Here is a 24176-nt window from a genome sequence, read left to right as displayed (position 1 = left end):
GAGGGCAGTATCCTTGGTTTTCTCACAGTGTCACTTGTCTGCAAATTTCATCCACGGGATGGCTCATCTGATACTGGGATGTCTGGGGTCTGGACTTCCTCATCTCCAGGGGCCTTGTCCTTCGCCTGCACCAGGTGCTTCCACTCTTAAAGCTCTTTATTTGGGGAAAACCTTCTCTGCTACCTTACAGGAGCTTCTGGTCCATCCTACCTGTTCATGGCATGGTCACCGTTTACCTGTTCACCGAGTGACCACTATCCTATCTATTTATGGTGTGGTCACCTTTCAGTACTCTTTTTTTTCCAGGTCTTTACATGCGTACCCTCTGGTCATTAAGTTCTGGGGTCATCTAGAGAGACCCAGCCTTGGAGAAATCCGGCTGGCATGCTCTCTGAGTCTGGGCCTGGGCAGCGGTGCACAGCTGGAGGGCATCCCACAAGGTAGAGTGGTCAGACCTGTTCACTGATGATCCGTGTGCCTAACTGGGCTCTCATTGCTTGGCAGACTCATTCCTTCCTTGGGGGCTCATCCTCCTGTGCTCCCCGTAGGTTATTTTTATCCATTCACTCAGCCAGCTTTTCTCAATTGCCCTCAAGGAGCTTGTACTCAAGAGGGAGTGAGAAAGGCAGAAAGCCGGTGGATAAACAATAGGTGGTGTGAAATGAATGTGCTGCAGATCAAACAGGCTCTTGTGATGGGTGACTGAGACCAGTTTCTCTTGCATGGTAGAAATCTTCCTTTCCCTTCACCTCTTCAGACATTCCTGCCTTTTAATTCACAGACACTAAAGAAGGCTTCAGATGGGAAATCCCTCGAATTCTTGATCTTCATCCTCTCAGCATCCTGTCCTCGCTCTTCCTATCAGGAGCGCTTTCTTTTTTCTTTTTTGAAGGACAGTTCTTCTTCCTTTGTGGCCCCGATTCCTTCACATCTTCTCATAGACTCTCCAGTGGTCTTGCTTTGATTTCATTTATTTATAATCCTGCCCTTTCATCTGAATTCCTCTCACCACCTTTTAGATGAGATCACATTTCCTGCATTTGGGGATAAATTCTGCCTGCTACACCTCTTCAAGGAAATGATCCCATATTGTATCTTGAGTGTACTCCCCCTCCACCATGTGGGATGGAATTTGTTACTTTACTTCCCATTGTACGTGGGGTGGTTATATGATAGTCATATCCACTATTGTGAGAGGTGAAGCAAGTGTCAAGAACACTAGAAGGTTTCAAAGAGCCTAATTTCTTCGAGACAAAGTTAAATGAACCCAGCAATAAATGGTATACATTTTTTAAAGTGATAAAGCTGAAATTAATTGTAGTTGGTTCAGTTTTCTATGTATAGAAAATGCAAAGGAATTTGGTTGAACATCTTAGAACTAATAAGGGGATATGGCAAGTGGGCTGGATTTAGGATCAACTTAGAAACATCAGTATCATTTTATTTACTTGTGGAAAACTAGGAGAACATGGGATGGGAAATAATCCTGTTCACAATAGCAACAAAACCAATCAGATAAGCAGAAATCACCATAGTAAGAAATGTGTAGCAGCTCTGTGACTTCACTGAAGTATATAAAAGATTAAAATAACTGGAGAGGGAAACCCAGTTGTTTGAATGGGAAAGCAATATTATAAAAATAATAAGTTCTTTTTAAATCGACATATTAATTTATACAGTTCCATTTAGTAACCTATTAAGTTACGTTACAGGATTTGGCTTGCTGTTTCTAAAATCTATGTAGAGTTGAAAATTAGCAAGAAGATCCAAGGTAGTTTTTTTTTTTTTTTCCAAGGTAGTTTTGCAAAAGAAAATCTAATGGAATCCTTTCTCTATCTGATATCAAAATGTGTTACAGTGGTTAAATAGTGTGACAAATAGGTCACAGGAATAGAATTATCAATTAATAGACCCATGAAATATTTGGGAACTTATTAAATGATAAACATGCCTTTTCAAATGAGTGGGGGCAGTAATGAAGTTTTCAATAAATAGTGTTGAAATAATTGAAAGTAGCCTTTGGGAGAAAGTCATATTAGAGATTTGCTTTATACAAGTCACCAGAAAAAAAATACAAGTATTTATTTATGACCTTGACTTAGAGAATTTATTCTTGAGTAAGTCAATGAAAACAACAATAGAAATGATTGAGAAATCTTAATAGAAACTCTGTTGGGCAAAGGATATTTAAAAAGGAATTTATAGAAAGGAATATAAAAAGTATCTGGTAAAATTAGAAAAAGTCCTCACCTCAGTAGTTGTATCAGTTTCTCATTGCTGCTGTAACAAATACTTCTGGAGGTCAGATATTAAAATGAATTGGTGTGTGCTATGCTCCGGCTGGAGGCTCCAGGGGAGACTCTGTGTCCTTGCCTTTTCTGCTTCTAGAAGCTGCCCACATTCCTTGGCTTGTGGTCCCTGCCTCCATCTTCAAAGTCAGCAGCAGAGCATCTTCCAGTCTCTCTCCCCTTTTGCTTCATCATCACATTACTTTTTTTTTTTTACCCTCCTGCCTCAATCTTATCAGGACCCTGGTGATGACATTGAACTCTCCCTGATAATTCAGGATTGTCTTCCCATCTCAAGATTCTTAACGTAATCACTTTTACCATATAAGGTAACATATTCATAGGTTCTGAGGAATAGGCTGTGGACATCTTTGGTGGACCATTATTCCTAGTACTAGGAAACATACATACAATAAGTTAGGATTTTCAGCCCTCATTTTGATAAGGTTTAAGAAATTTGTTAAGGGCTGGTGAGGGTGTGGGGAAATGGGCTTTTTGTTAAACTGTATAGATTGGTACCTCCATTTTGAAGGACAGCAGTTCAGTCATGTCTGACTCTTTACCATCCCATGGACTGCAGCATGCCAGGCTTCCCTGTCCAACACTATCTCCAAGAGCTTGCTCTAACTCATGTCCATTGAGTCAGTGATGCCATCCAACCATCTCATCCTCTGTTGTCCCCTTCTCCTCCCACCTTCAGTCTTTCCCAGCATGTGATGAGTCGGCTCTTCACATCAGGTGGCCAAATTGTTGGAGCTTCAGCTTCATCATCAGTCCTTCCAATGAATATTCAGGACTGATTTCCTTTAGGATTGACTGGTTGGATCTCCTTGCTGTCCAAGGGATTCTCAAGAGTCTTCTCCAGCCCCACAGTTCAAAAGCTTCAGTTTTTTGGTGCTCAGTTTTCTTTATGGTCTAACTCTCATATCTCATATTTTGAAGGACAGTTAGCCGTATTTCTTAAAATTAACACAGTGTATCCCCAGGGGCCAAGGCTCGCCTTGCAGTCTCACTGAGTGTGGGGCACAGAGGAGCCTGTACAAGATATTCATGACAGTAGGGTTGTTGTTGTTTAGTCACTAAGTCATGTCTGACTCTTTGCGACCCCTTGAACTATAGCCCTCCAGGCTCTTCTGCCCACGGCATTCCCCAGGCAAGAATACTGCAGTGAGCTGCCATTTCCTTCTCTAGGGGATCTTTCCAACCCAGGGATCGAATCTGCATCTCTTGCATTGCCAGACAGATTCTTTACCACCACACCACCAGGGAAGCCCGGCAGTGATGTTGGGGAGAGAGAAAAACAAACATTAACTATTTATTGTTTTGGACTTGGTAAAAAAGCAAGAAAAAAACTCACATGCATGGTATATTCATCCTAGGGAATATTATGTGTTCATTATACAGGAATGAAATGGAAAATGGGAGGTGACTCTAACCTCAAAGATCATGACTCAGTGAATAAAAGTCATTTGCAAAGTAGCCTGTGTACAGTGATGGGCTTCCCACGTGGCTCAGTGGTAAAGAATCTGCCTGCTGATGCAGGAGACACGGATTTGACTCCTGGATCAGGAAGATCCCATTGAGAAGGAAATGGCAACCCACTCTGGTGTTCTTGCCTGGAAAATCCCATGGACAGAGGAGCCTGGCAGGCTGCAGTCCATGGGGTTGCAAAGAGTCAGACACAACTTAGCAACTAAACAACAACAATGTGTACAGTGTTGCTATTTAGGGGAAAAACAACACTCAGTAAACGTTTATATAGGTAGAGAAAAATTTGGAAGCGTGAAGGACAAACTACAAGCTGATTGTGGTTGGGGAGTTGGGGTGAGTGGACTTCAGCTTTATTTACGAGTGTGACTTGGGGTGGGCAGTGTATTCACATACTACTTGCATGGTGCAAAAGAAATTGTGGAAAGCAATGGCAACTTCTTTGAAGCAAAAGGTCAAATATTCTACAGTGATCACCTGGAAGCGTGAACACTTGAAGACAGTGAACTTGGTTCTTGGGCTACAGGTTCTGTATGAAGTTGGCCGTGTGGCTGGGGTGAGGTCTCAGGCTGGAGCTGGGGCTCCTTGTCGTGGCCTTCCTTGCAAGTGTTAGCCTTAACCCCAGGGTTGAAGGGCCGAGCCAGGAAGCACTTGGTCTCCCTCAGAGATCGTGTTTTCTCACCATCTGGACCAGCTGGCTTGTCTGTTAATGTATTCCTTTCTTTTTTTTCCCCTACAAGCTGTATTTTGACTTTTTATTAATTATTATTGGTGTACAGTTGCTTTACAGTGTTGTATTAGTCCAAAGTGGATCAGCTGTATGTATACATACATCCCCTCTTTTTCAGATTTCCTTCCCATTTAGAGCAGTAGCATTCCCTGTGTTATACATTAGGGTCACATTAATTATCTGTTTTAAACATAGTGGTGTATATACGTCAACCGCAATTACCATGTTCATCTCACTCCCATTTTCCTCTCTGGTATTCATATGTTCATTCTCTACATCCGTGTCTCTATTTCTGCTTTGCGAATAAGTTCATCTGTATCATTTTTCTAGATTTCACATATATGTGATATTATATGATATTTATTTTTCTATTTCTGACTCACTTCACTCTGAATGACAGGAGAAAACCATAATTCCAAAAGACACATGTAACCCAGTGTTCATTGCAGCACTATTTACAATAGCCAGGACATGGAAACAGACTAAATGTCCATCAACAGAAGAATGGATAAAGAAGACGTGGTACTTATGTACAATGGAATATTACTCAGCCATAAAAAGACTCAAATTGTACAATTTGCAGAGATGTGGATGGACCTAGGAACTGTCATACATGTGAAATAAGTCAGAAGGAAATAGTTCTCATGTCGAAGTTTTATCTGCACCTTCTGGACGCCTGCAACTGACCTCTTATTCTCTTTACCTGCCCTGTGATTCTCAGTGTTGATATCAAGAGAAGCCTGGGAGTGCTACGTGACTGTGGTTGAGATGTGAAATGGAATTCATGGGCACAGTTTCTCTAATGCTCCTGAGATCACATAAAATTCCACGATCCACAGTCAGGTTTACCTACGTGATCTCCTCACACAGTGAGCAACTTCACTGTCATCATGTATATCACTTTGAGTGGGGACACATGGATGGGCTTGTGGACAGTGGTGGCTGTGGACTTGAATTCTCAGTCCTCAAGGGTAGAATATTAAAAATACTGGTATCCCTGGAAAGGAATACTTCTTAGAGTTGTAATTGCTTTAAAAGTCTTGGAACACAAAAGTATTACATAATGCATTTCTTTCCTTCATGTATTATTTGAAGATTATTAGAAAAACATTTCGAACTGTAGGCCAGCGTGAGTCCAGCATGATATTATGGACTGCATCTTTATGTCCTGCTGTTATTGAGAAAATAAGAACTCTTTAAGGAGACTGGTGAGGAGAGTGGATGGTCCTAAGCAGCAGAATATCCGAGTCCACATCCCCTGGAGTCTGGGGGTGGGCAGACACACAGATGCCCACCTCTTTCTGAAAAGCAGGCAGAGTTTAGATACAACCTCCCTCCCCTGGTTTAATTACCTGAGACACCTCCCGCTTAACCTTGACCTTCGACAGGATTCTCAGGAAAGAGCCCTCCTCTCAGCTCCTTGAATGGCATTTCCCCTTGATTGCGAGCACCCGACCATGCATCCGTTATTGGAAAAAGAAATCAAGAAATAGAGTCAAACCAACACATTTCCTTGTTTTATTTTCCATAAAACACATCTGTCCCTTCTCTGTGAGAAGACTGGAGTATCAATGGTTTTGTGCCCCAGGTGATAAACCTCAAGTTTCTGCTTGCTCTGAAATATTCCACAATATAAATAACTTTTTCTTTAAAAGCCTCATCTGTTTTACATTTTGGGGCTGTTTCGACACTGCCGGGTGGGGGATGCTGGCCTCGGAGTTCTGCCGAAGCCAGTGCCTGTGTACTTCCCATGTTGCAGAGTGAGTCTGTGTGCCTCTTTCAAGATCAAAGACAGACTCGGCGTCCAGCTGAGCGGAACTTGAGCTCTGGGGAGTGTAGTTTTGGTGGCAGCAAAGACATGAAGAATGTCTTCCTGCTCAACAAGAGCCCCTCGGATGGAAGGAGCAGGGTCTGCTCTGGACGGGGGGTTTCTCACCTGATCGTCCTCCCCCACCCTCCACACACCCGACCAGGAGATGAGAAATGAAGGTCTGGAGGAGAGATGTGATTTAGCCGAGCTGGGTCTTGTCTGTTCGGACTTATGTTTAAAGACTGGAATTGTCGCTTTGCGTGCTGCCTCTCACATCGTCTCCTCCAGCATCCGTGGAGCCTGCCTACAAGGGGGTGCTGTGGATGGAATGTCGCCTCCAAATCCACATGTTGAAGCCCCACGCCCAGTGTGATGGTATTTGGAGATGGGGCCTTTGGGAGGTGATTAAGTTTAGTTGAGGCCATGTGAATGTGGTCCCAGCAATGGGATTAGTGCCCTTTTAAGAAGAGGAAGCAATAACAGAGCCCCCTCTCTCTCCCCATCATGAGAAGACAGCTTTCTGGAAGCCAGAAAGAGTGTGCTCTCACCAGAACTGCATCTGCCAGCACTGGGTCTTAGACTCCACGCCTCCAGAGCTGTGAGAGGAAAAATGTTTGTTGTGCAAGCTGCCTGTCTGTGGTGTTCTGTTACAGCAGCTTGAGCTGGCTGAGAAGGGAGAGATAGGTCTGGGAGCCTTTTCCAGGGGCACATCTGGGCCTCTGTGTGGTGTGGAACACAGCCTTCTGTTTTGGGGTGTATTGTACAGAGGAGTAGGGGCACAGGTACTTAGCAAATACTAAGTGCTTAGCTGACTTGTTTCCCAGGTGGCTCAGTGGTAAAGAATCTGCCTGCTAATGCAAGAGATGCTGGAGATGCAGGTTCAGTCTCTGGGTTGAGAAGATTCCTTGCCGAAGGAAATGGCAACCTATTCCAGTGTTCTTGCTGGGAAAATCTCATGGACAGAAGAACTTGGTGGGCTACAGTCCATGGGGTTGCACAGAGTCGTGCGTGACATACAGTATATATGTACATATACGTATATGTGTATACGTATACACATATACACAAGTACTTAGCAATAGATTGGGCCCTGAGAGGACCTCCTGGAGCTGAGAGAGACAGAAGCCCTGCCCAGGGCCCAGGAGGGAGGCACAGTGGCTCCCCCCAAGGGTTAGGTACAGTGCCCCCACCACGGGAGCGCTTGGCATGGAGCCTGTCTGAGTGGGACCATGGTCCCTTCCGGGCCCCAGCCCACCCCTGCTGTTTGCTCACACTGACAACTTGAGTCTCATCTCATTCCTCTGTTGTGGGAACTGGGCTCATGGGACTCACTGAGCTGCAGTAGCCCCAGGATACTTTTGAGAAGGAGGGGGGGGTCATGCCCACTTCGAGCCCAGACCCGTTACATGAGTGCTGCCTCTCTCCTTGGACTCACCCCCTCCCCTGTCTGTTCCCCACCCCCACCCAGGCTGTTCTGGGTCTTGGTGGCTTTGCATGTGCTGTCCCATCAGCTGTGCAACCCTTTCCTCCCCCTGGGAAATCCGCTTGCCTCTGCCCCAAGGCATCTGCATCTATGTGCTGTGGTTGGCCACATTTGTTGGGTACTTTTTCTTTAGCAGATCCTTGTGCGCTTTGACCTATAGTTTCTGACACATTAGTTCTGTCCCCAAGCTAGTTCATATATGGATCATGGTGTTTCCAGGGGAATGTGTCTCATCTTCCTTAAAAGGCAGGGGAGCAAAGAAATGCAGACACTCCCCGCCCAGCAGCCTTCCCACTGCATTCTCAGCAGCTCTGGCTTCAAAGGAGGTTCAGCCACCGAGGGGACAGCAAGACTCAAAACTGAAGCCCCACACCCATATGCATAGAGTAGCTCCAGCACATTGTTCTTTTTTAAAACAATTTACTGAAATATAGTTGATTTACAGTATTAAGGGGCTTTCCAGGTGTTCAATCCTTGGGTTGGGAAGATCCCCTGGAGGAGGAAATGGCAAGATCTCCAGTATTCTTGCCTGGAGAATCCCATGGACAGGGGAGCCTGGCAGGCTACAGTTCATAGCGTCACCAAGAGTCAGACATGACTGAAGTAACTTAGCAATTACAGTGTTAGGCTAGTCTTAGGTGTACAGCACAGTGATTCAGTTATACATGTGTATGTATAGTTTTTAGATTCTTTTCCTTATAAGTCATTACAATATTGTGTCTAGTTCCCTGTGCCATTCAGTAGGTCCTCGTTGTTTATCTGTTTTATATATAGTAGTACGACTATTTTAATCCCATCCTTCTAATTTACTCTCTCGTTACTTTCTCCTTTGGTAACCATAAGTTTGCCTTCTGTCTGTGAGTCTCTTTCATTTTGTAAATAACTTTATTTGTATCTTTTTTAGATTCTACATATAAATGACACCATATGATATTTGTCTTTTAGTCTGACTTGTTTTAATTAGTATCATAATCTGTATCTATCCATATTGCTGCAAATGGGATTATTTCATTCTTTTTTGTGGCTGAATAATATTCCATCGTACGGGGGCTTCCCTGGTGGTCCAGTGGTTGAGACTCGGAGCTCCTAATGCGGGGGGCCTGGGTTCAATCCCTGGTCAGGGAACTAGATCCCACATGCAGCTACTAAAAATCCCATGTGCTGCAACTAAGACCAGGAACAGCCAAATAAATAAATAAATATAAGTTTCTTTAAAAAAAAAATATTCCATCGCACACATGTACCACATCTTTTGTATCCACTTATCTGTAGATGGGCATGTAGGTCACTTCCATGTTTTGGCTATTGTGAATAGTGCCGCTGTGAACATTGGGGGTGCAGGCATCTTTTCGAATTAGCGTTTTCTCTGGATATATGCTCAGGAGTGGGATTGCTGGGTCACACGGTAGCTCTGTTTTCCATTTTTACATGAACCCCGTACTGTTCTCCTTGGTGACTGCACCAGCTTACAGTCCCACTAATAATGTAGGCAGGCTCCAGATCTGTCTTAGGTTGGATAGTGAGGGTTGACCTGAGATTTCCTGTAAAGAGAGGGCTTTACTGCTGAGAGAAAGCCTGTCTCAGTCAGCCTGGGTTGCTGTAATAAAGTATCACAGACTGGGCAGCTTAAAGGATTGACATTTACTCCTCATAGTTCTGGAGGCTGGAAGCCCAAGATCAAGGTGCAAGCACAGTATTCTGGTGAGGGCCCTCTTCCTGGCTTGCAAACGTCCCCCATCGCACTGTGTCCTCACATGACAGAGAGATAAGCTCTTGGGTGTCTTCCTCTTCTTATAAGGGATCCTGTGGGATGAGCCCCCCCCCCCATGACCTCATTCAACCTTAATCACCTTCTCACACGCCCCATCTCCAGATATAGGCACATTGGAGGGTAGGGCTTCAACATACACAGGGGTTACACAGCCCATTCATAGCAAAGTCAAAACCCACTATACAGCACTCTTAGTTTTAAAATGAAGAGTCTGAGGCTCAACTTGATCCAGCTATTCCAGGGGACCCAGGCCAACCACCTCCACCTCCTGGCATCCCTACCACCCAGGAAGACCGCTGCTATAATCGCCCAGCCTGGAGCAGTTCTTAGAGGCTGACCATGCCAACTCATTGTGGTCACTTCTTTTGCCACCTGCTTCTTAAGGCTGCTTGTGGTGCTGCTTATATCAGTGTTTGTACTTGTTGGCCAAGATGTGCTCCTGAAATGTGAGTTTTCTTGTGTGTGAACTGCAACCCAGTATAGTTGACTGAGAGTCCTTCTTTGTGACATTGTTTTGTGTTTGATTTTAGGATAAAATATTCATATGTGAACTAATTTTTAAAATTATGAATGAGAGTAAAACCTTCAGAAGAACTGTAAGAATGAAATGAAGCATTTTTATTCCCTCTTACTCTCCCAAGAGCCAGCTACAGATACAATGCCCTATCACATTACTTGGAGGCATCCAAAATAGAAGAAATTGTGTGTTGTAGAAATTCTTATATTTTATGCTTTGAATTAAAAGCATTTGCTTTGGTCCAGTAGTTGAGAATCCACCTTCCAGTGCAAGGATCGCTGGGTTTGATCCCTGGTCAGGGAACTAAGATCCCACATGCTGCAGGGCTACTGAGCCATGCCACAACTACTGAACCCCAGCACCTCAACTAGAGAGAAGCCTGTGTACTGCAACAAAGAGCCTGTGTGCTGCAACTGAGACTGATGCAGCCCAAAATAAATATTTTAAAAAAGCATTTGCTTTATTCTGTTAACATGTAAGACTCATTCTCTGGGGTGAACAGCACGGTTGCATGTGCATTTGAACCTGCCCCATCAGGGTGGTGAGCTGCACTGGAAGTGAAGTACGTGCATCAGGAATTCCCATATGTTTGTCAAGTGGGTGAGTTTTGAGTAAGAATTAAATGGTGAAGAAAAGAAAGATGGTTATCCAGGAGGATGTTTCCACCAACATCCTCTCACTTGAGCACTGTTTTGAGCAGATTTGGCCCAAGAGTCTCTGATTTTGGGGGAGGCCTGGCCTTGCAGCCCTGTTGGGTTGCTGCCCAGAAGGGGTTCCCAAGTTTGGGCCTGGCTCCCCCAAATTAGCTCTGACTTTGGGCTTCCAGGCTGGACACCAAAGATGAGGGGTGCTAGGAGGACAGGGTCCAGGGCCCACTCCAACCCGCACTGTGTCCTTGTGTTTCCAGATAGAGGGTCACAAAGGAGAAAATGGCTGGGCCTTGAGCACCTTGGAAATGGGAAGGGCAGCTACCTGGCCTTGAGAGGGCAGAGAATCAGAACTTGTCCTTTACATTGGACCATGGGAACTTCCCCTAGTTCTGATTGGATTCGTAATTTCAAAGTGTGTCACGAATGCATCTTGCTTTGTGTAGCAATATTTTGCAAACCGTGAAATGGATGCTTTAAGTCAGGACACATGTGTGGAAAATGCAGAAATTATTCCTTCCCCCTTCTTCCTCCAACTCTGACCCTCCAGGGCAAAGGCTGAGGTTATGGAAAAGAATTCCTAAATGTGGCCTCTGGGGCCCCAGGGCTTTCCCCTGGGTTCTGGTATTCCTTTCAATCTTCCCAATCTAGCAGGTTCTGGTGGCAACAAGGTGTAGTCCAGACACGAGAGAAACTGTAATGCTGCAGACAGCCCGAGGATCTTGAGTAAAAACCACAGTGTATGTGATAGCGATTGGCAGAGAGGGAAGCGGTGGCAGCGCCCTGGGCAAGAAACAAGTGCTCGTCTGTGGAAGGAGCGCAGTCCAGAGCGCAACGCGCCTTCTCGGAGGAGGCCTGCGACCCTCCAACAGTGTTTCTTTGTGCTCTGGGCTCCCGGGACTAACGGCCTGAAGCTGGTAGCTAGAAGTCTAGCCACCAGGCAGCGGTTTAAATCAAAATAATCACTTTAAGAAACGGTAGGGAGCTTAGCTGGAGAACCATTTCCTCTGCCCCGAAATGCTAAAAACACATTCTGATTTATGCTGTTAGCTCTGGGCAGCTAGCTAAAACATCCAGAGTAATGCTAACCCCTCCCCTCTTCTTCCCCCACTCCGGGATGAAAAACATTTCAGGAGGAGAGTTTGCGGAAGGCCTTTAGTGCCAGCGAGTGGCTGTTGAAAGGACTTGGGTCTGCAGGGAGGTGGCGATGGGGCGAGATGTGTGGCCAGCTGGCTGGGAAGTGCACGCTGAGGCTGACTTCGTTTTCTTCTGAACTGAGAGTTTTAGGAAGCTGTGCCCTGCCTCTTTAACTTGACAGGGTCCCTTGAATTTGATGTTGGAGGTTCTCCTTCCTTAAGAGGTGCAGGGGCAGCACTAGCCTCGCACAGGGCATGCCAGTTCAGGCTTCGTGGTGAGGGTGGCTCTGCACCCCGTGTCCCCACCCCCATGTGCAGTTCTGGGGGTGCCATCATGGTGTCATGTGGCTTCTCTCCACAGGTGATGAGCTTTTCTGAATTTCTTCCATCAAGCAGATGTGGATATGGGGCTGGAAGCCGATTTTCTCCTCATGGCGGCAGGTGGGCGAATGCCACATGGAGGGGGTGCAGGGGCTGGTTGGGACCCGAGGCCCTATGCCCAGACCTGCTGGGCTCCCATCTCGTCCTTCTCATCTTTGGTCCAGTGCGAACTTTCCACCCTCTTCCCCTCAGGTGGGGTCTAGTCCCTTGGCTTTTGGCGTTTGTCCGTGCAGACTGTGTTCTGGGTGAGTCCGATATGGTACTTTCTTTTAAACAGCTCTGTTGATGGGCAGGGATGCCCCACCCCACCCACCCTGGACAAGTTGACTCTGCCAGGTATCTGGGGGAGGCTGAAGTTTCCAGGAAGGGGGGCAGGAGGGTGGCAGTGGGTGTTCCAGGCTCCCAGCTATTCTGTACATTTATTACGTAAAACTTTGAACCCAGCCTTGGGGCATGGTCTGTGGACACAGTATGGCTAAGTGGGAGCAAGCTTATGGGAATGGGGCAGAGCCCCATAGGGGAAGTCCATTTCCTCCTAAGAAAGTAGGAAATTGCCGTGGTAACACCCCCCTCTACCCCAGTCTAGATCAGCATTTCTTACAGGGGCTGTGGCTATCAGGGTGTTTTATTTGGGACATAAGAACAATCAATAAGGCTAGGATAAATAGGATGTCTCGGTGGGGCCATGTGGGTCTTTGACTTCTTCCTGCACCCCAGCCTCTCCCTGGGGAGTGTGGAGTGCCCCCCTCGGATGGGAGCCCATGTGTCCACAGGCCTGTGGTCACAGTCCACCAGCCCCCTAGGCTCCTTCCCAGGCTGCAGCCACCCTCTGTGTGTTGCCCAGTTCCCTGGGTAACTGATGCTGCTCCCTTCAGTTCTGACACGCTTGTGCTCACCTAAACACACTCACCATGGTCCTTTTCACAGGTTGTTCTCCTTTAAATTAATACTCTCTCAGCAAATGCCCCTGAGTGTCAGTCAGAAAAGCCCATCCAGAAAGCCTTTTCCGAAGGGAGGGTGGGCTCCACTGGAGGGCAGGTGGGTACCTTGGTCCAAGGGACAGGAAGGAACTGGCCGTGAGAGGATGCTGCCCTGTGGATCAGGGGCCAGGAGCCTGAGATGTAACTCTCAGTGTCCACACCTTTCTCCCCCCACCAGCCCTGTGTGGGTGGCTCAGGGACCTACAGACTGAATAGACGAACGGCTGGGCAGCCCAGGGCCCTGGGTCCTGGGGTTGGGGTAGCAGTGAGAGCCAGACACTTCTGCCCTCTCTCGAGGCACTAGCACTCCTGTCTCCTCACCTGATGCCCTGCTGGAGTCTGGATCCGCTTCCCCACCCAGCTCTGTACTGGGTCATATGATGGGGGGAAAAAAATGTTGAAATGTCCAGAAGTGACTGTCTGGGCACCATGGGCTGTTTCTCCTCGTTGTCTTGGATTTAAGGAAGCTGTGTGCAGTTAGAACTGGCTGAGCTGTCCTCTGGTGGGAAATGGGGGCTGTGTGACTTGGCTAGCACAGCACGGTCCTGGGCGGGTTTTTCCTGCAGGGGGCGCTCGTGTGCAGGGCTGGGAGGAGCTTCAGTGTCCACAGCTGACCGGTGCGGTGACAGTGGGGTCGTGAGGATTAAATGGGATGACATGGGGCCAGCGTCTGGCACACAGGCCATATGCCCTGGTCATTCTTGAGACAGGTAGCAGCAAGAATAATAATACAGCAAATACTCAAGAGGGCTGAGGACCAGGAGTATGTTTGAGAAATTGGAGGAGGAAGAAGACTAAGAAATCCTTTCCCACGCTGACTTTCCATCTTGGGGGAAAAAAATCTAGTTTTTGACAGTTTTTCCTCTTTGTGCTTTTACTTGCTATTTCTTTCGTTAGTTCCTATTGTCTCTCTTCTTAGCCAGTTCAGCACTGGCCAAGCAGAGTTCAAATGCACTGGAAGCGTGGATTTGTAGCCTATTGCAGAGTGTAGGGTGAGGGGCCTGGCCCAGGCCTTGGAGAAGGTGTCCTTGTCTTCTCTTTGGGAAGCACAGATAGAGATGCTCTCAGATGACTCCAGCCAGGTCCTGGACAGAAGGTGGAGGAAAGCGCACAAGTTTCTTGGCATTGTGCTTAGTTGTGTGTGCTTAGTCAGTCGTGTCTGACTATTTGCAACCCCTTGGACTATAACCTGCCAGCTCCTCTGTCCATGGGATTTTCCACCCAAGAATACTGGAGTGGGTTGCCATTTCCTTCTCCAGAGGATCTTCCCAACCCAGGGATCAAACCTGCATCTCCTGTGTCTCCTGCATTGGCAGGTGGGTTCTTTACCACTAGTGCCACCCCGGAAGCCCTCTTGGAGTTGAGATGCCCTTAATGTAAGAGGAGGAAGATCAAGAGAGGTAGCCGAGTGGGGTGGCATCAGGGCCTCTCCTGGGCCTGGGAAGTGCTGCCAAGGGGCTGGAACACTGAGGGTCTTGATTACTGGCCAGGAACTAAGTCAGCTCCAAGAGCAGTGGGGACAGCTTTGGAAGCTGAACAGTGGAGGAGCCACGGTCCATCTGAAGAGCTTAGGAGGTGACCTGGGGGCAGAAGGGAGGAGGGAGGCTACTTAGGAGCCCCGACCCAATGCTCTTGTGTGGAAATAAATCGTGATATTTGCAGATGTCCCTACAGGCCCACATCCACTTTCTTTTGTAGATCACCTACTGGCTGGAATTAAAATCATATCACTTTAAATAAACCAATGGACACAGCCTTTTTAAAGTAATGTTCATAAAGAGCTTCTGGCCTCATCCAGTCCTGATAGGGGCTGTCTTCGGGCCCGTTAGCACGTTCCAAAGTTGGGCCCGCACTGTTTATTTATTAATGTTTGTTCAGTGGAAGAACTTCTTTCAGAAGCATTCATGCCACAGAGAGAAACTTGTAGCTTAGAAGATTGCTTTATATCACCAAAGCCTTTTGTGAGCAGTAGAAAGAAATGTGCTTGTGAAGAAAAAGGAGTATGGTTCATCTTGCATCTTAAAATAAAAGGTAGTGGGGAATGGGAAATTTTATTAAACCCACGTGTGGCATCTACCAAAACATTGTAGAAAAAGTGAGAAAAATGGCTGTAGGCCCCTGACTCCACATGAATACATCACCTTCCCTAGACACAGATGCATACAGACAGAAAGACAGAGATACACAGAGAGAGACACACAGATAGACACATATACACATATAGGAACACAGACAGATATACATAGACATAGTCACAGACACACACACACACACACACACACACACACACACACGCAATACACATATTGACACTGTCACAGTAATGTAGGCAGACACATATTAAACACTCATAGACACACATATCGACACAGACATACCCAGATACATAGGCAGACACACTTAGACACATACATACTTGTAGGCACAGACACAGACACAAATGCACACAGGCTATTGGAGGAGGTGTTATGGTAAAGACAAAGTAAACCCATAAATGTCCTGGCTATTGTAAATAGTGTTGCAATGAACATTGGGGTACATGTATCTTTTTGAATTATGGTTTTCTCTGGGTATATGCCCGGTAGTGGAATTGCTGGGTCGTTTGGTAGTTTTATTCCTAGTTTTTAAAGGAATCTCCATACTATACTCTATCATGGCTATATAACACAGAAAACTCAGCCCCATGCTCTGTGATGAACTCGATGGGAGGGACGGGGGTGGGGTGGGAGGGAGGCTCAAAAGAGAGGGAATATATATATGCATATGGACAAGGAAGCCTGGCATGCTACAGTCCATGGGGTCTTAAAAGAGTCAGACATGACTGAGCGACTGAACTGAACTGCTATGTACACATATGGTTGATTACATTGTTATACAGCGGAAACCAACACAGCATTGTAAAACAATTACCCTCTAATTGAAAATAATAAAAAAGTCCAACACCCCCTCTGCTCCCCATGAGGCTCTTTGTCTTATCAAATCACTCAGATTCCCCCCAGTCTCCTGGCCTCAGTCTGTGCCCTGCACCGCAGAGGGCCTTGGGCCTGTGCGGTCTGAGCTCCGAGTATCTTTATTTTAAGGTCCTTCTGACTCTTTGCCCAGGATCAGTTATGAGATTTTCCTCTCAACCAAAGTGAAACGTGTCCACTTTTCCTTCAGAGCTCACAAAGAAACCTTCTCTCTGGCTTCTGCTGAAGCAGACTTCCACTGTATGTTGAAAAACGATTTTCTTGTTCCTTGTGCTCTTTTTATTGAAAACTCTGGAGTGGAGTGTTTGCTTTTATGAATGCTGGGTTTCACGAAAATTCATAACATCTGTAATGGTTAAGTGCGTAAACACACAATGCCTGTTTTGCTCTTTTAAAAGGCCTTGGTAAGATCTATCACATTTTCTGACAGCTTGGGTCCTCTGTCCTCAGAGGATTCCGCCCCCAACTCCCCCGCCTTCCAGAGAGGATGGAGCCATGCTGTGGGCGTCCCACTGCGCACCCAGTTGGGGAACAGGCCCTGGGCTGCAGATAATTTTTTAATTTGAGGTCTTACGTCAGAGTGAAACCCCCCCTGGGTTTTGATCTGTCAGTATTTTTGTGTCTTATTTTATAAAAAGGTGATTTACGATGAAGGGAGACAGGGTCGAGGGTTGCAGAACAGGTGATTCTGGTATGTTCTGGGTGCCATGAATTTGGGAGGGGTTGTAGTCCACCCCATGGCCAGGAGGCACACTCGGGAAGAGGGGGACCACTCCGGGGGGCTAGAGGAAAGCCCTGGCAGCCCATGTGTGCACACCTCGGGCCTCTCAACTGGTGGGGGCCCCTAATGCACTCGCCCTCACCCCTCCTCTCTGGGCCTGCAGCCTAATCCAGTCTGAGACTTGTGGTTTGGGTGGCTTGCTCTGTCCCAAAATGGCCTCGGACTGCCTGGTTGAGTTTGTCTTTACGAGCTCTCAGGCATAGCTGAGCTTTTCAAAGGGATACTCTTTTCCTGAATTATGAGTTGCAGTGGACATATCTTTCAGAGTCCAAAGGGAGAATTATGCACACCAGGTGTGCCCAGGTTAAGGAATATGCTAAAGATGTTAACTGCCTAATAAACTATAAATCTCAACATAAACTCATGAACAAGACAGGAAAAGCTCCAGGTCAACATGCATCCCTGAAACCTGTCTTGTGAGGGCACTGAGTATATGGATCATTTCTATTTTTCCTAAATGTGTATTTAATGTGGCAGTTTGACAATGAAAACTACTATTTGAGATTTAAATTTTTTTTTTAACATGTTCCAGTTAGAATGTGTGAGCAAGTGGGACTTTACATCTCTTATTCTTCTGCTTTGTAGTTCAAAATCAGAGTATGGGGAAAAGGGATTAAACCTACAACAGTGCTTAAAAATTATTTTTTTCTACTTGCCAAATGTGTATAAATCAATATAAGAACCCTTAAGAAAACTTCTTGTGCACAATTGGAATCTTTCCTCTCTTTTTAAAACAGTTTAAACATCTTGAAAATGAGACAGCTGGGAAATGAACAATTTACGAGGAGACTTTGAGAATAACTGCTGACCCTTTAATTGATCGGCCCCCTTCCCAAACCCCTTGAGATCTCTCACCTTTGGACAGTGTTCATAAAATATGCAAAGGTGGAGGGGTTTATTGCAATATAGCCAGTTTTTTTTTTTTTTCCTTTTTAATTTACTTTTTTATTGAAGGATAATTGCTTTACAGAATTTTGTTGTTTTCTGTCAAACCTCAACATGAATCAGCCATATGTACACATATATCCCCTCCCTTTTAAACCTCCCTCCCATCTCCCTCCCCATCTCACCCCTCTAGGTTGATACAGAGCCCATGTTTGAGTTTCCTGAGACACACAGCAAACTCCCATTGGCTCTCTATTTTACATACGGTAATGTAAGTTTCCATGTTACTCTTTTCCATACATCTCACCCTCTCCTCCCCTCTCCCCATGTCCATAGGTCTATTCTCTATGTCTGTTTCTCCATTGCTGCCCTATGAATAAATTCTTCAGTACCATTTTTCTAGATTCTGTATATGTGCATCAGAATACGATATTTATCTTTCTCTTTATGACTCACTTCACTCTGTATAATAGGTTCTAGGTTCATCCACCTCATCAGAACTGACTCAAATGCATTCCTTTTTATGGCTGAGTAATATTCCATTGTGTATATGTACCACAACTGCTTTATCCGTTCATCTGTCAATGGACATCTAGGTTGCTTCCACGTTCTAGCTATTGTAAATTGTGCTGCAATAATCAATGGGATACATGTGTCTTTTCCAATTTTGGTTTCCTCAGGATATATGCCTAGGAGTGGGATTGCTGGGTCATATGGTGGTTTTATTCCTATTTTTTTAAGGAATCTCCACACCATCTTCCATAGTGGCTTTATCAATTTACATTCTCACCAACAGTGCAAGAACATACCCTTTTCTCCACATCCTCGCCAGCATTTATTGTTTGCAGACTTTTTGATGATGGCCATTCTGACTGGTGTGAGGTGATATCTCATTGTGGTTTTGATTTGCATTTCTCTAATAATGAGCAATGTTGAGCATCTTTTCATGTGATTGTTAGTCATCTGTATGTCTTCTTTGGGAAAATGTCTGTTTAGGTCTTTTTCCCACTTTTTGACAGGGTTTTTTTTTTTTCTTTCTGGCATTGAGTTGTATGAGCTGCTTATATATTTTGGAAATTAATCCTTTGTCAGTTGTTTCATTTGCTATTATTTTCTCCCAGTCTGAGGGTTGTCTTTTCACCTTGCTTATAGTTTCCCTTGCTGTGCAAAAGCTTTTAAGTTTAATCAGGTCCCACTTGTTTACTTGTTCCATTGCTCTAGGAGGTGGGTCGTAGAGGATCCTGCTTTGATTTATGTCATCGAGTGTTCTGCCTATGTTTTCCTCTAAGAGTTTTATAGTTTCTGGTCTTACATTTAGGTCTTTAATCCATTTTGAGTTTATCTTTGTGTATGGTGTTAGGAAATGTTCTAATTTCATTGTTTTACATGTAGCTGTCCAGTTTTCCTGGCAATATTTTTTGAAGAGGCTGTCTTTGCCCCATTGAATATTCTTGCCTCCTTTGTCAAAAATAAGGTACCCATAGGTGCATGGGTTTATTTCTGGCCTGTCTATCTTGTTCCATGGCCTATATTTCTGTTTTTGTTCCAGTACCATACTGTCTTGATGACTGTCGCTTTGTAGTATAATCTGAAGTCAGGAAGGTTGATTCCTCCAGCTTCATTCTTCTTTCTCAAGACTGCTTTGGCTATTTGGGGTCTTTTGTGTTTCTGTATGAATTGTGAAATTTTTTGTTCAAGTTCTGTGAAAAATGCCATTGATAATTTGATAGGGATTGCACTGAATCTGTAGATTGCATTTGGTAGTATAGTCATTTTCACAATATTGATTCTTCCTATTCAGGAAAATGGAATATCTCTCCATCTGTTTATGTCATCTTTGATTTCTTTCATTAGTATCTTAAAATTTTCTGTGTACAGAAAATTTGCCTCCTTAGTTAAGTTAATTCCTAGATATTTAATTATTTTTGTTGCAGTGGTGAATGGGATTGATTCCTTAATTTCTCTTTCTGATTTTTCATTGTTAGTATATAGAAATGCAAGTGATTGCTGTGTATTGACTTTGTATCCTACAACTTTGCTAAATTCACTGATTAGCTATAGTAATTTTTTGATAGTATCTTTAGGGTTTTCTATGTGCAGTATCATGTCATCTGCAAACAGTGAGAGCTTTACTTCTTCTTTTCTGATCTGGATTCGTTTTAATTCTTTTTCTTCTCTGATTGCTGTAGCTAGGACTTCCAGAACTATGTTGAATAATAGTGGGATGTGGACACCCTCGTCTTGTTCCTGATCTTAGAGGGAATGCTTTCAGTTTTTCACCATTGAGAATAATGTTTGCTGTAGGCTTATCATATATGGCCTTTACTATGTTGAGGTAGGTTCCTTCTATACCCATTTTTTGAAGAGTTTTAATCATAAATGGGTGCTGAGTTTTGTCAGAGCCTTTTCCTGCATCTGTTGAGATTATCATACGGTTTTTATCTTTCAATTTGTTAATATGGTGTATCACGTTGATTGATTTGCATATATTGAAGAATCCTTGTATTCTTGGAGTAAACCCAACTTGATCATAGTGTATGAGCTTTTTGATGTATTGCTGAATATTGTTTACTAAAATTTCATTGAGGATTTTTGCATCTATGTTCATCAGTGATATTGGCCTGTAGTTTTCTTTTTTTGTGTTGTCTTTGTCTGGTTTTGGTATCAGGATGATGGTGGCCTTGTAGAATGAGTTTGGAAGTGTTCCTTTCTCTGCAATTTTTTGAGAGAGGTTTAGAAGGATAGGCATTAGCTCTTCTCTAAATGTTTGATAGAATTCTCCTGTGAAGCCATCTGGCCCTGGCTTTTGTTTTTTTGGGAGATTTTTGATCACAGCTTTAATTTCAGTGCTTGGAATTGGGTTGTTCATAATTTCTATTTCTTCCTGATTCAGTCTTGGGAGATTGAACTTTTCTAAGAATCTGCCATTTCTTCCAGGTTATCCATTTTATTGCCATATAGTTGTTCATAATAGTCTCTTATAATCCTTTGTATTTCTGCATTGTCTGTTGTAACCTCTCCTTTTTCACTTCTAATTTTGTTGATTTGATTCTTCTCTCTTTTTTTCTTGATGAGCCTGGCTAAGGGTTTGTCAATTTTGTTTAGCTTTTCAAAGAACCAGCTTTTAGTTTTATTAATGTTCACTATTGTTTCTTTCAGTTCTTTTTCATTTATTTCTGCTCAGATCTTTATGATTTCTTTCCTTCTACTAATTTTGGGGTTTTTTTGTTGTTCTTCTTATTTCTACAGTTGTTTTAGGTGTAAATTTAGGTTGTCTATTCGATGTTTTTCTTTTTTCTTGAGGTAGGATTGTATTGCTATAAACTTCCCTCTTAGAACTCTTTTGTTGCATCCCATAGGTTTAGAGTTGTCATGTTTTCATGGTCATTTGTTTCTAGAAAGTTTTTTATTTCCCTTTTGATTTCTTCAGTAACCTGTTGGTTATTTAGAAACGTGTTGTTTAATCTCCATGTGTTTGTGTTTCTTACAGTTTTTTTCCTGTAATTGATATCTTGTCTCATAGCAGTGTGGTCAGAGAAGATGCTTGATATGATTTCAATTTTCTTAAATTTACTGAGATTTGATTTGTGACCCAAGATGTGGTCTATCCTGGAGAAGGTTCCATGTGCACTTGAGATGAAGATATATTCTTCTGCATTTCGATGGAATGTCCTAAGATATCAATGAGCTCCATCTCATCCAATGAATCATTTAAGACTTGTGTTTCCTTATTAATTTTCTGTTTTGATGATCTGTCCATTGGTGTGAGTGGGGTGTTAAAGTCTCCTATTACTATTCTGTTACTGTCAGTTTCTTCTTTTATGTCTATTAGTATTTGTCTTATGTATTGAGGTGCTCCTATGTTGGGTGCATAGATATTTACAATTGTCATGTCTTCCTCCTGGGTTGATCCCTTGATCATTATGTAGTATCCTTCCTTATCTCTTGTAATCTTCTTTAAGGTTTATTTTGCCTGATATAAGGATTGCTACTCCAGCTTTCTTTTGCTTCCCATTTGCATGGAATGTATTTTTTCATCCTCTCACTTTCAGTCTATATATGTCTTTAGGTCTGAAGTAGGTTTCTTGTAGACAGCAAATATATGGGTCTTGTTTTTATATCCATTCAGCCAGTTTGTGTCTTTTGGTTGGAACATTTAATCCATTTACATTTAAAGTAATTATTGATATATATATATATATATATATATATATATTATTCTTATTGACATTTTGTTAATTATTTGGGGTTGCTTTTGTAAATATGTTTTCTTCTCTTATTTCTTGACTATATAAGTCCCTTTAACATTTGTTTTAGAGCTGGTTTGGTGGTATTGAATTCTCCTAACTTTTGCTTGTCAGAAAAGCTTTTTATTTCTCCATCAATATTGAATGAGATCCTTGCCAAGTACAGTAATCTTGGTTGTAGATTTTTTCATTCAGTACTTTAAATATATCCTGCCATTCCCTTCTGGCCTGCAGAGTTTCTGCTGAAAGATCAGCTGTTAAGCATATGGGGTTTCCCTTGTATGTTACTTGTTGCTTCTCCCTTGCTGCTTTTAATATTCTTTCTTTGTGTTTAGTCTTTGTTAGTTTCATTAGTATATGTCTTGGTGTGTTTCTCCTTGGGTTTATCCTGTATGAGACTCTTTGTGCCTCTTGAACTTGATTGACTATTTCCTTTTCCATGTTGGGGAAATTTTCAACTATAATCTCTTCAAAAATTTTCTCGTAGCCTTTCTTTTTCTCTTCTTCTTCTGGAACCCCTATAATTTGAATGTTGGTACGTTTGATATCATCCCAGAGATCTCTGAGACTATCCTCAGTTCTTTTCATTCTTTTTACTTTATTCTTTTCTTCAGAAGTTATTTCCGCCATTTTATCTTCCAGCCACTGATTCATTCTTCTGCTTCAGATATTCTGCTAGTGATTCCTTCTAGAGTGTTTTTAATTTCTGTAATTGTGTTGTTTGTCTCTGTATATTTATTCCTTAATTCTTCTAGGTCTTTGTTAATTGATTCTTGCATTTTCTCCATTTTGTTTTCAAGGCTTTTGATCATCTTTATTATCATTATTCTGAATTCTTTTTCAAGTAGTTTGTCTATTTCTTCTTCATTTATTTAGACTTCTGTGTTTCCAGTTTGTTCCTTCATTGGTATAGTATTTCTCTGCCTTTTCATTATTTTTTTTTAAACTTATTGTGTTTGAGGTCTCCTTTACCCAGGCTTCAGGGTTGAATTCTCTCTTCCTTTTGGTTTCTGCCCTCCTGAGTTCTGTGGCTCAGATGGTAAAGCATCTGCCTACAATGTGGGAGACCCAGGTTTGATCCCTGGGTTGGGAAGATCCTCTGGAGAAGGAAATGGCAACCCACTCCAGTACTTTTGCCTGGAAAATCCCATGGACGGAGGAGCGTTGTAGGTTACAGTCCATGGGGTGGCAAAGAGTTGGACACAACTGAGCGACTTCACTTCACTTCAAGGTTGGTACAGTGGTTTGTGTAAGCTTCAAATAGGGTGAGACTTGTGCTGAGTTTTTGTTTGTTTGTTTTTCCTCTGATGGGCAAGGCTGAGTGAGGTGGTAATCATGTCTGCTTAAGATTTTGTTTGTATTTTTGTTTTATTTGTTGTTTAGATGAGGCATTCTGCACGGGGTGCTACTGGTGGTTGGGTGATGCCAGGTCTTGTATTCAAGTGGTTTCCTTTGTGTGAGTTCTCACTGTTTGATACTCTCTTGGGTTAGTTCTCTGGTAGTCTAGGTTCTTGGAGTCAGTGCTCCCACTCCAAAGGCTCAAGGCTTGATCTCTGGTCAGGAACGAAGATTCCACAAGTGGTTTGTTATGGCATTAAGTGAGATTAAAGCAAATATCGAAAAACAAGAAACCAAAGATGAATGGAATATACACATATACATATACACCCATGAGCAAAGTCAAACAGTCCAACAAAAATAAAGTACAATAGATTGACCCAGTGAACAAAGGAAATCAAAAATTATATTTGCCAGTTAAGAACAAAACTAACTAAAGCACAAAGTGGAAAACAAAACTAAAGCAAGGTGCCAACTGGGGAATAAAGCAATGAAAACAAAACTAACAAATATGTTGAGAGGAAAGGAAAGAAAGAAAAGAAAGAATAGATATGTAAAGTTAAATAGAGGTAGATGAAGAAGATTTATATATATTAAAGATTAACTGCAAGGGGAAAAGAACAGTAGGAAAGGCAAACAAAGGAATAAGTGTAGATAAAGTATAATAGGTTTAAAGGAATTAAAAGTTAAAATTATAGAAAAGAGAAAAGAAAAAAAAATGGAAG

The 24176-nt window shown here is 43.3% G+C and overlaps 1 protein-coding gene across 4 annotated transcripts in view; it reads left to right on the top strand.

Moving 5' to 3' along the window:
• The window catches only part of ROR2 (receptor tyrosine kinase like orphan receptor 2), a 238195-nt gene that overhangs the window by 95954 nt on the left and 118065 nt on the right, over positions 1–24176 (top strand). The window contains exon 1 of one of the 4 annotated variants that reach the window (XM_061163585.1): positions 12287–12311. The exons of the other annotated variants lie outside the window; for them this stretch is intronic. Within the exon in view, the coding sequence (XP_061019568.1) occupies positions 12302–12311 (10 nt within the window). The 5' untranslated portion in view covers positions 12287–12301. Of the gene's footprint in view, positions 1–12286; positions 12312–24176 lie in introns of those variants that run through there. 4 annotated transcript variants of the gene reach the window in all.

Source organism: Dama dama, chromosome 16 (assembly GCF_033118175.1).
Source record: "Dama dama isolate Ldn47 chromosome 16, ASM3311817v1, whole genome shotgun sequence".
Lineage (NCBI taxonomy): Eukaryota > Metazoa > Chordata > Mammalia > Artiodactyla > Cervidae > Dama > Dama dama.
This window is presented reverse-complemented; position numbering and strand designations above follow the sequence as displayed.